Raw genomic sequence first — 12,667 nt, forward strand, 5'->3', positions numbered from 1 at the left:
CAAAGAAATTGCTCAAGGTGAAGCTAAATTTAGAACTCGAATGGGCAACATTAAATGGTGTTAATATTTACATGAATGAATGAAATTTAATTTTGGCCATGACCTAGTTACAATTGCATACCTACATAGAATACAACATGAAAATCAATAATAAATATACCTTAAGTGGGTGGGCGGCAAAATAATAGAGGCTTGCAGGGGTAATTACAAAAACATTGGTTGAAGTGTGTAATTTAGAGGGGGGGATTTCAATCACTCATCTATCTCTGGCATCATATACAGCAAGCGCACACTGTAACAATAAATCTGATGACAACCAAGATACTGTCCATGTGAGAGAAACTTGTGTTTCCAATGCAGATACCGTATTAGCATTGTCATCAAAATCCAGAGACCATCTATTGAACTAAACTGTCAAGCGTAGACCGCTTACTTCTGATCTGAAATAAGAAACTGAGCACAGGAATATTCGGACACGAATTCTGGAAGATGAATCTCATCAAGATCTATGGCAGGGATAGCCATATCTATGTCTTCGGCAGAGAAAGGAATGCTGCAGCCAAAAAAATAAGATTAAATAAGACAAAGGAATCACAAACGGTCGGTCGCCGTGACTCTTGAGATACAAAATACAGTTCCTTATTACTAATTTGGTGCAATTTTAAATTTCCATTTCACCCGAATATGCACGACCTATATGCAGGTTTACATATTTATGATTTTTTTAGATGAGTGGAGTAGTGCAAATTTATCCATTTATTTTATTTTTTAAGTTGTAGGTGTGGTCAATATTTCCCTCTTTCTGAATAAAGTCCATATTTCCCCTCTTTCTCTCTCCCCAACATGCCACATCTGCATTTTGTTATTAGATTATTCTTCACGAGATCAAACATAGGAAATGTCTAAGAGCCAGTAAGCATTAGATATTGGCATCCATGACTGTCAGTACTCAATCGAAAATTCTAAATACCAGACAAATTTTTTGGGTTATTCAGCACGAAGTAAAAATGCAACCGACCGAACTGCAAAGTACACCGGATAAGAATTATGCTGCTTGAAGCTTCATATCACAATAGAATAGCTGGTAAAAAAAGAAGTATCCATGTTTATAAGAAAAACGTAAAAAAAGACCTTGCTTTTTCGGTATTATAATTTTGATTTAAAAAAACTGGAATAAGACTCAGAAGTCCAATTCAAGTAAGAACAGGCCAGAAAGACAGAAGCATGGAAACCACTCGTATTGATTCATACAAAAATCATATGTTAAAACTACAAGTGAAAAGAACTTCGATGGAAAAAGGTAGTGTACCTCAGATCATCATCCAATAGGAAAGAATTTGAGGTCAGGTTCTGATTGTCCTTGCTGACAATTTCTCTCATTTCACCAACCACCTGTTTACCATATATTGTTCAGAACTCTAAAGAAACTACAATAGTAGTTGTCCTTTGAATCAATTAAGAACAAAACTTGCCTCATTGGACACACTTTGGGTTCTATACTTGTCATCCCAGTACATTGTACTGATTCGATAGATTTGCCTCACTGTCAATGCCTGAAGAAGAAATGCATTAGCTTAATTTCTTATATGCATAGACGAACTGTATATCAAGAATTTTGTATTCAAATCCTTACACATGCAGGACCATGAACATATTCTAATGATCCATAAATAAAAGAAAGAAATAAGGAATGTCTTCATAGCATATGACTCGGTAATATATCCAATTAATTTTAGTCCTACAACAGCAATTACTACATACATCTGAAAGGTTCTAACATATGTATAAGATTCCAACGCTAACAAATGGGATAGTAGGAAGATCTTTGCAATAAATGAAACCAAATATGCTCCCTCAACAGTTGAAGGAAGGCCATTAACTGTTTGTGCCATATTCTTAGAACAGTTAAACCTGACACGTGCTGCTTATGAAGATACTTTCATAATTGTCTCAAAAAGAAAACTTTCAACAAATAAATGTATTACTATTAATGATTGAGAAAATTTAGTTCTTTTCTCCAGTTACTGTATATGTTAGAAGAGAGGAAATTGGTAGGAGAGAGAGGGTGGTAGAGGAAATTGGACAGAGTAAGAAGATAAAAAGGAGTGCACCTTGAAGTGTCAGTAGCACTATCCTCGTTCTTTCATCACTGAGTGATCTCAAGAAATGTGTAAATACATTTGTTTTTGGCATTCTCAACGTGAGTATAACAGGGAAAGAATCTTTGTGCAAATTCACAAAAAGTAATCTATTTTCAGTTTCCTATCATATTAATATAGGTTTCCATATCATCAAATTTCTTTTATCCCAACTCGCATGTAAGGTGTTTCACCTACACATTTAATCATTAGTAATAACTGAGTTAGATATTGGTTTTTTTTAGACTACACTGGGCATCTTTTTATGTTTCGTAAGTTGAATAAGGTTTTCTAGTCAAAGTAAATGTTCCTAGACTTAAGGAAAATGTATCTCAATTAGTTTTTTTGTTACTGCAAGTATTGTAAATATATATATATATTTTAACTGGCAGCCATATTGAGAATAATATTGATCAATTTTATTTCAACTCATACATTCTTTCTCTTTCAGAATTTTATTCCCGCTGATTTGCTACCTGCCTTTATTCTGTAAAACAACAATGTGGCCGAAGAACATCGTGATTGTAACACAATTACGTCTTGAATGATAACTAAAAAAAATTGATACAGGAAAGACGGAAGTCGGATGAATAGCATTGCAACAACAGATTTTAGAGAATATGATAATCATACTGGGCAGTCTGATAAAATAACAATCTTACCGGACAAAGATCTTGCCGAATTTCAATTAAAGATTTCTTTCTTTTCTGATGTATTACCTGCATAATTCAAACAAAGGAAAGTATATATAAGCGATAGCAGCTCCGTTTGACAACATTCAAGTCCAACCAAAGTAGGACAGTTTTTATACCAAGAACCCAACAGCTTGCCGTATGTAATTGAGCTCATGCCAGGATGTCCCTGCATACTGCATTTCACCAGTACTTAGTAACCCATTAAGCTAAAATTTCAAAAGGTATAAACAATCTCAATCTACCTCTTCCTTTGCATTCACTATCCATTTCTCCAGTTCTGCTAGACCAGACTTCACATATTCACCATTTGAGAAAGTGCAACATTCCCGACGCAAAAGAAGACTAAAAAGTGATGGAATTTAAAAAAAAAATGAAAAAGCTGAACAAAGGGAAAAATAAGAAACAAAGTAAATTAGTGACTTTAAGCTACAAGAACAATCATGGTTTTTACCTGTTGAAGAGTGTAATATTGATGAAGGAAAACACCTGGGTAACTAGTTTACGGATGAAGAAGGATGGCACCTGAACAAGTAAATTTTAGGCATAACATGTTAGATATCGTGAATGGTTGAAACTTATTAATATTAATAGAACAGTTATATCCATAACCACATAAATCATCAATTATCTGTACTCCAAAAATTACTACATATGTTCCAAAGCAAAAAATCAACATGTAGAATACATCAAATGCCATAGACTGTAATCAAGCATAAAATGTCACCATGGTAATAAGTACAACTAGATTAAATTAGGTTTAAAGCCCACCTTTTAATATGGTATTAGAGCCATTTAATCATGACAAAATTTGTTATTTGTTGAACCTATAGAGCCATTTAAATAAATATCTAGTCTCAAACTTAATATGTGTACATCTCGGCATGAGGGAGATGTAGATGAATTGGACATCCCATAAATTTACAAGTCAAAATCTCACCTTACAAGCCGGTTTCATAGGATTGAATTAGGCTTAAAATCCACTTCTTAATATTAATGCTTAGAAATCCTTTGTATTTCGATTCAACTACCATGAATTTACTACTTAAAATAAATACTTCAAAGCTTTAGTTGATCAAACAGTTGTAATAACTCTGTTAAGATGTAGTACACTAAGTTATCACAATGTATTCCCAACTTCCCATCATTCCGTTTTCATTTTTCCATTCTCTCTTGATTCACTTTTCTTGGATGTAAGAACTTACTTTATAATCTACATACAAAACCACCAAGCAATCCTATGGTTTATGCATCACTTATTTGCAGTCATGGTGTGGTGAACTCAACAAATAGCTAGTCACTCTGATCATTCTATTGTCATTTTTCCATTCTATTACTAGGAAATAGGAATTTACTCTATTCTCTGTCATGGTATGATGGACCCAAGATGTGACTCGTGATTTTGTAAGGTCTTCAGTTTGCACCCTTAAAAATCAGTACTATTATGGCTCCTGCTAAACTTACATCTTGAACAGCAATATCAGTCTTTTATTCAAATTGCAACATGTAATTTCCTTGTATACTTTCTTCCTCAATAGATATGCAGGAAATGACAAAAAATAAAATATAGATTATAAAACGGCAGTAGAAAACATAAAGGGGGACCACAAGTGAGGTGCAAATAGGGATATCAAAAAAATTTGTACCCACGGATATCTGCAGATAAAACCCGCAACGGTTAGAAAACGGATATCAAAAATGGATACCGGCTACCCGCAAGTACGGATATTTTTGATACCCGCATGTTAACGAAACGGATACGGGTATCATAGTATCCGTACTCATGGATAACCGTACTCGCTAAACTTACACCCCTTGACATTCTTCTCTTTCCTTTCGTTGAAATTGAGCATATACATCAAACCTTAAATAGACAATAACGTTTATGGTATGCTTGTTGTCAAACGATGGAATCAAAATAAGAATACTTGGCACGTGGCAATTGAGGTTTATTATTTGTTTATTTTTCAGGAATCAAAATCGGAGAAAGTTGGTTTGTCGATCAAAACACTAATTAAAGAATTTCCATTCAACGTCATCTTATATTTACTTTTACAATTATTTGGACTTGTATCAACTTGAGTTTATTTGAACTTTATTTCAAATTTATGACTCATGTATTTTATTTTATTTGAATTTATGATTAAATATTTGTTTTTTAAATAATTTTGCAAATACTCGCTGGTACCTGTAGATACCTACGGATATGAAAAAAAATAGGCGGGTACCCGCATAACAGATACCCGACAGATATGGGTACAGGTACGAGGCAGAGCAGGTAGGGCACGGCAGAGTTATAACCCGTATCCTACCCGCCCCATTGACATCTCTAGGTGCAAACCTCACCTTACAAACCGATTTTGTGAGATTGAATTAGGTTTAAAACTCACTTCTAACAAAACACATTAACAAAGTCAAAAAACATTGAAACAATATAAAACGTACATGATTTCCACATAGTTTGCTCATGAGAGAATCCAAAAATTTGACAATGTTATCCCACTGACCACCAGATGATTGTTGAATCCCACCAGGAGACCTAGACGATTTTGCCCCTTGCACTCCTCGTCCTGTTTTGGGTGACTAACCAAAAATAAATAAATTATAAAATTAAACATAAACAAGCATCAACAAAGGTAGAATAGTTAAATAAAAAAGATTTGATAATTAAAAAATGTAAAATGGTGCAAGATTTTAAGGCTAAACTATGTTCGAAGTTTGTTAATGTCTTGTAGAATACTTTGTAAAGTTGTTATTTTGTTTTAACATGTCAAACATACAGGGCACGTACGACTTAAATACTTTGCAGTGTTATAATTATTGTAAAAAAGTAATTGATCGCATATAATCAAGAATATATATATATGGTATTTTTGTTTTTGTATCTTTGTTATTAGAGAATATCAAATCTCCTCTATTTATGGTATTGATTCATTCTTCTCCATATAAATATTAAAGCAACAAAGTTTGTTGAACAAACTTAGTTAGAAACATTAAAGCAACAAAATCTGGATCAATGCAGCAGTCTCAAACATTAAAGCAATTCAAACTGACTCCAGAAACAACAAAGTTTGTTTAACAAACTTAGTTAGAAACTTTGATAGCTCCCTCTTTCTCATACAAAGAAAAAGGTGTTTGAGAAACTGCCATGGAATTATATTCACTTCATGATATGACCACAAGAACCCAGAATAAAGCACAAATTCAACAACCGACAAGGTAGTTTAGCCAGAAATAACATCTCCAAAGCTAATGACTATAAGCAAAGAGTAAGAAATGTCACCTGAATACATGATCCCAGCAGTGGAGAGAGTTCTTTTTTCAAATTGTCACGCAACAGACCAAAAATCTTCTCTACACAAGCAGTTAGCTGTTGTTTAAAAAGTATAGCAGGATATCTTGCCTCCACATGTGACACACCATCATCATACCCAATAAACTGCAACGGAGATTTTGATCCCTAGAAATACCACCAAAACTAAAATCAGGGGAAGATACAAAAACAAACAGGGAACTAATGAAAACCAACGTAAAATGACAACCAATAAGCTTCCCAGATTTTAGTTTCAATTTTCTCCCATTATCGAAATAAGAAAAAGACCAATGTAAAAGCTTCCTTTCATTATTTATATCTACATTTATGTCCAGCTTAGTAACAAAGCACTTGAGAAATGAGAGGGAATAAAGAAATATCTTTTTAATTACATGCTGATTACATTCTCAACTCCTTTTTTTACAACAATCACATTCTCGTAAAAAAGAACATAAAATGTACCAGAATAAATATATAGATTCTAGGAATACTTTTATTCTAATAATCCCTTGTTTATAACACTATCCCTCAAGTTGGAATATTAATCATTCCCCAACTTACCTACAAGATCTGGGAATGTGCCATGAGAAAGACCCTTAGTGAAGATGTATGCTAATTGAAGTTCAACAGGGATATAGATTGTAACCACTAGACCACGGTTAAAATTATCTTTTATGAAACGTCTATCAATTTCAATATATTTGGTCCTTTCAAATTTTTCCTGCACTATGAGTAATACTCATGATGGACTTGTTATTATAGTACAATTGTGAAGGGATGTCAACCTTTATTTTAAGGTCATTTAATTTGGTCTTCATCTAAAGTCCTTCCAACACACCTTAAGCAAGGGCTGGAAATTTAGCTCCTGCACTCGAACGAAATACCTTATATTTTTTTTGCCCAAAAATATAAAATACCTAAAGGTATCAGTAACAAAACCTTGATGGCTTGCACTGGTATACATCTTCAAGGTCAAAGTATCTTCTTTCCTCCTAAGGAGTAATTGCTTCCGAGAGCTTGACTTCAAGTACTAAAATTTGTCAATTCCTTACATACATCATACTCTTGAATAATGAATAAACTAGCTTAAACTGAGCAGTATTGAGTGATGATTCAGTTCTTTAAGCAACTGTTTGAGCCAATTGAACTCACATTTGGCAAAGGCCATAACCCTATATTCTACTTATGCACTAGATCTTGCTACTATTGTATCTCTCTTGCTTTACCAGGAAATCAAATTGTCACAATAAAGACATAATATTCAGAGGTGGATCTCTTGTCAGATAAAGATCCAGCTCAATCTACATCTGAATAGCCCACAACATTAGTGTGATTATTGTGACCATATATCAAACCTTCTCCAGGGGCACCTTTAATACACTTCAGAATGCAAAAAATTGCATTCTTGTACAAGGAGAATTTAAAAATTGGCTTACCATACTGACGGTAAAGTAAATGTCAATACGTGTAATTGCGAGATATTCAATTTTCCAACCAGTCTTTTGCATTTCTCAGGATCCACCAATGGCTCCCCTTGACTAGATAGAAGCTTGGAATTGGGATCCATGGGTGAGTCAATGGGTTTGGAATTCATTAGTCCAATTTCCATTAAAATATTTTATGCATACTTCCTTTGAAAGGAGAATTCCATTGTTGGATTGTACCACCTCAATTCCTAAGAAACTTCAGTTTGCCAAGGTATTTCATTTGAAAATGATGACACTGATGTTGTTTTATCTAAAGTATGCTACTATGATCACTACTGTAAGAATGTTATCAACATATTTTACCAAGTAAATACATCCAACAAGTGTGCTAATAAAACACCGAATGATCAACTTCACATTTGGTCATACCAATTATTAGACAATGTTCCTAATTGCAGTGGATTACAATGTTATCAACATATTTTACCAAGTAAATACATCCAACAAGTGTGCTAATAAAACACCGAATGATCAACTTCACATTTGGTCATACCAATTATTAGACAATGTTCCTAATCGCAGTGGACACCGGAGGAAAAAGGAGCTCGGAGATAGAGCAAAGGGGCACAGAGTGGATCGGAACCTTAAACTATTGATACTATATAGAATTGTATATGTTCTGAATTATTGTGTGTATAATGCAGACCACACAATATTTATTTATACTATTTAATATATAATCAATTACAATAAAGACACGTAATAATTAGGAATCAATCACCCTAATTTACGAGATTATGAATTGGTTGATTTTCTAAAAATCTATAACCTATGATTATATTCTAACAGACAACAAATAGAAAACCTTAGGTTTGACCTTCAACCACGTTAGAAATGGAGAACCAGTGGTTAGAAGAAAGACAAGGATGTCTGATGCTGCGTGACATCCACGCATTGAGCAGCAGAGAATGAATAGTGCGCACATGGAGCAGAATCTGATTTTGGGACCGGTGAGGGAGGTCATCGTCTAGAGAGACGCTCAAGATTCAAGAAATTTGTGACGGCAGCCGACAACCAACAGCAAAAAGATGGTGGATACTATGCTAGAAAATACTGAGATCAACAAAGCGGAATTAACCCCCTCAAATATCAACTTCAAGTAAATAAAAGAGACAACATTTTAGAGGGCTCGATCATGCCTCTCTTTTGTCTTATATGTATATTGATAGAAGTCTGATACAATGAGGGAATAGCAAAGATAAAAAGCCAGAACTAGCATCCTAGATGTAGAGCTAGGTATAGCTCATAGGTACATCATGAAACGGTTTTCCAATACAACTACTTTCTACCTATATTTAATACCTATTCTAACAATCTGCAACTTTATCTTTAAGCATTTATACATATATATAAGCTGCAAATTAATCCTTGTAAAGTATCCATAATCCTTGTAAAGCTACATTCCTGCTACATCAGCCACTTTGCACCGTCAAATCTAGTTACACTGCTCGAAGTTAAATCTCAAGTCGCAGGTCGCCTACCTTTTCTATACAATTTTAATCCACTGCAGTCCACAATTTAGTCAAAACGAAATGCAACTTAAACTAAGTGGATCAACACCCACGTAGTCACAGAAAATTACATATAGTGGAAGTAATACACAAAATTCAAATTTTCAGCAAGATAACTCACATGTCCAGTCCGGCTGATTAAACCAGATGATCCAGGATAACGCTGAGCAGTGGCAGTTAAAAAACCATTTGACCGTAAGTTCCTCTGTAAAAGGCATAGAAGCGCAGAGGTATTGGACAGCCAATATGGCAGGATAATGTCATCCTCCCTAACCTGATGCAGAATGCACTCGGATAAGTTTCATAAAATAATTACACATCCTACATATTGAATACAGGACTATAAATGAAAAAATACGCAATAGAAATATGACCAAATTCTAAGTATGATGAGACAAGCAACACAACATAATAGACAGCAAGTTTTAAGAATAAAAGCACAAAATTTACCTTTAGAATCTCATTTATGCCTTCGATGATTGAATCAAAAATGGTTGTGCGCTCATTTTCAAATGAATGCCAATGAAGCAGACATTTATATATAATACGAGCAGCAATAGGTTTACCATTTTTAAATCCCAAATTTTCTTTTATACACTTGGAGAGGAATTCATAGTTATCCTGCAAAACATAAAGTATCTATCAGCTTAAGGTGCACAATTATATAGTGAGAAACATGTTGCAGACACTAGTTTATTACGGAGATTAGTAAAGACTTTTTCACCTTCATTGTGGATAATTTTTTATTCTGTTTCTGTATTTTCATCCAAGTCAATTGACTTATTACATTTTTCAAACATAGGTAATATGACTCTGCCTTGTCACTGAACTTCTCTGTCAAAAGGATGGCAAAAACACTGAATTTACCAGGACCAATAGTAATTTTTCCAACAACAAAAATCAAATCCACAATAACCAGTAAAGTAGGATTGGAGCAGGCACTTCTTAATGAAATTTTTGGAAGTGATATCCATTTTCCACATCATAATCAAATTTTGCTTCCGTTCAATTGCAACAACTAAAAAATGACCTTTAAGTAGAAATTTCTACAACTACAATACCCCAATACTAAACTGATCCCGCCCAAGAAATATTTTTTACCCCTTTCTCACACCTGCATGTTCAGCTATTTGTTCTCACAACTCTAACGCTAGCTCTCCATTAAAGTTTTCTTGTTTCAATAAAATGGTAGTGTAAAAGGATTCCAATGTTAATTGTCATCCCAACTATGTTTGCACAACAATTGACAACAATCATATGTAGTACCCCAATCAATAAATAAAGGAGAGAAAAAAAAAAGTGGGGGACTTTTCCTTCTTTTCTTTTAGATTGAGCATAGACTGAAATAGAAGGATGCCAAATCTAAAGGTGTAAAATTTACGCCAGAACAGAAATTAAACAAGATCTACCTGGTGTTTCTCTGCTGTTAGCTTAGATCGACGAGAGTCTGACAAGCCTAGTGTAAAAGGAGCAATAAGTTTTGTGGGTGTGGGTGACTCCTGAATAAGAGCATATTAAAATAATTATGACTCTGGTTAGTGATTATTTCTGAAAGAGGGAGATGAGAAAGTAGGAGCTTACAAATATGGTCTTTCGATCAGTGCGAGAGGTAATCGCACTTGAGTATTTCTGTACCAGAAATAAAATAAGTAAATAAATTCTAAGACAGTTATTAAAGAAGATATTTACCGAAAAATGAAACATGGTCATAAGAAATGAATAACAAAAGTAAAAGACAAAACAAACTTACTTCTGACACTGACTTGGCAAAACCTGGGCGGTTACTCTTAAGAGGGGTACTTAAGGCTTTCTGACGAAGCACATGATTTTCATTTTCTAAACTCTTTAACTTTTCCTCAAGCCTACATTGAATACAGTCAGAAAAATAATTATCAACTAGGATTACAGGAATACGTGTAATATCATGCATTAACTAAATCATATTGCAGAATCAAAAACAGGGAAAAGAAAAGGCACTTTTTTTCATTTTGCTCGAGTTGAGAACACTTATGTTCAAACTCCCTCAGTTTCTCCATGGTTTCATCCCGGCCTTTCTGAGCATTCATAAGCTCAAGCTCTAAGGTCCTGTACTTCCTTTCAAATGCATCCAATGAAACCTAGAAATCCAAGAAAGGGAAATGAATCATACTATATAACTAAATTTACAAGAGAAAATAAGCAAACGCACAAGTTCATGAAAGAAGATATTTCTCATTATTAAATATTGATTTTTTTCCTTATTATGTATACCTTCTTCCTTACAAATAACAATATAATGTGTACACAACACACAATTACAAGCAATCCTTTCAATATAGATAGAAGTTAAATTCCACAACAAGGATAAAGGGTGGGCCTTTGCATTGTCCATGTTTCATGCCCAAAGGGTTATTGGAATTAACGGGCATGTTAGATGAAAAACAAAGATTAAGTATTCACCAAACAGCTTAAGATATACGGATAAGTTGTTCATAATGACCGCCATAACCATGGAAATGTTACTTTAAAAAAAATAACAGACAAAAGGTAAGATTCTATTTTATATAATATTAGAAGAAAATCCTAAGAACCAAAAACACCCTCAACCCTCATCTACAAGCAAAAGCTTAGAATCTGGAGAAGGTACTTCTCTCATTTTTCTAACCTTAAACAAAAAATAAATTAATGGGAAATTTTAAATTACCCGTATCATTCTGTTTAACTTCGGAAACTCAACAAGAAAAATGAAAGTCTTACACTATTCTACCATAGGTTAATCCCCCATCCAAAAACCAGTGTTCTATGCTTCTACCATTTTCTTTGATAGTAATGATGATTAAACATCTTGCAAACTTGTCTCCATCTTTAACTCTTCTTTTGACATTTAAATCCAGATTTTCTAATACAGCCGTCAATAAACTTATCTCCAATTAGTAACTTACTCATAACATTCACAGTTCATAATACGAACTTCCTTGATTTATCATAATACCTATCTCATAAACCATGTCAGTGGTCTATAAAATATAACATGCCTCAGTAAATAATAAAAAGATGGACAACTTTATAACAAAAAACAATCAAGAATGTGAAACAAACTTGAATTTATCCCACAAAGAGAAGTTCCAAAATCCTGCCAAGGATTTATATGGTAAGGGTAACCAATATTTATTATCCATCACAATCAAACAGAATTAATGGAACATATCATTCAGCATTAATGAAGAACCTTTAATAAAGCATTTTCCTTTCGCAATTCATCCACTGCTACTAGGTCCCGTTTCAAAGCAGACTTTTCCTTTACTGACAATTCTAATTGATTTTGCAGAACAGCATTCTTGTTGCACTCATTAATGTTTGCCAATTTAGCAGCATCTAATTCAAGATTCAAAGCTTCTAACATCTTTTGAAGTTTGGAAATCTCTATTTTTTTAGCCTCTTCATTAGAAACCTGCACAATGAAGCAGAATCTTGATAAGTTCAATAATTTTGTTTTCAAAGCCTCTGTGCCTGATAAACGACAGATCACAGATAGGACATCCAGTCC

The 12,667-nt window shown here is 33.8% G+C and overlaps 1 protein-coding gene across 6 annotated transcripts in view; it reads right to left on the reverse strand.

The window, feature by feature from the left end:
• Nucleotides 1–28: 28 nt before the first annotated feature.
• LOC114194662 (myosin-15-like) overlaps nucleotides 29–12,667 on the reverse strand; it is a 28,417-nt gene continuing 15,778 nt past the window's right edge. For 3 of the 6 annotated variants that reach the window (XM_028085018.2, XM_028085020.2, XM_028085022.2), the window contains 16 exons: nucleotides 12,350–12,571; nucleotides 11,119–11,258; nucleotides 10,892–11,003; nucleotides 10,723–10,770; nucleotides 10,551–10,640; nucleotides 9,592–9,762; nucleotides 9,263–9,415; nucleotides 6,114–6,290; nucleotides 5,276–5,413; nucleotides 3,285–3,355; nucleotides 3,076–3,175; nucleotides 2,950–3,006; nucleotides 2,801–2,857; nucleotides 1,473–1,553; nucleotides 1,310–1,392; nucleotides 29–553 (listed from right to left, as the gene is read on the reverse strand). In XM_028085018.2, coding sequence (XP_027940819.1) covers nucleotides 430–553; nucleotides 1,310–1,392; nucleotides 1,473–1,553; nucleotides 2,801–2,857; nucleotides 2,950–3,006; nucleotides 3,076–3,175; nucleotides 3,285–3,355; nucleotides 5,276–5,413; nucleotides 6,114–6,290; nucleotides 9,263–9,415; nucleotides 9,592–9,762; nucleotides 10,551–10,640; nucleotides 10,723–10,770; nucleotides 10,892–11,003; nucleotides 11,119–11,258; nucleotides 12,350–12,571 — 1,824 coding nt within the window. In that variant the 3' untranslated portion in view covers nucleotides 29–429. Of the gene's footprint in view, nucleotides 554–1,018; nucleotides 1,082–1,309; nucleotides 1,393–1,472; nucleotides 1,554–2,800; nucleotides 2,858–2,946; nucleotides 3,007–3,075; nucleotides 3,176–3,284; nucleotides 3,356–5,275; nucleotides 5,414–6,113; nucleotides 9,135–9,262; nucleotides 9,416–9,591; nucleotides 9,763–10,550; nucleotides 10,641–10,722; nucleotides 10,771–10,891; nucleotides 11,004–11,118; nucleotides 11,259–12,349; nucleotides 12,572–12,667 lie in introns of those variants that run through there. The other 3 variants (XM_028085019.2, XR_003606411.2, XM_028085021.2) reach the window with 3 other exon arrangements.

This window comes from Vigna unguiculata, chromosome 8, assembly GCF_037176805.1.
Source record: "Vigna unguiculata cultivar grain cowpea cultivar isolate G323 ecotype 2 chromosome 8, ASM3717680v1, whole genome shotgun sequence".
In the NCBI taxonomy this organism is placed as follows: Eukaryota; Viridiplantae; Streptophyta; class Magnoliopsida; order Fabales; family Fabaceae; genus Vigna; species Vigna unguiculata.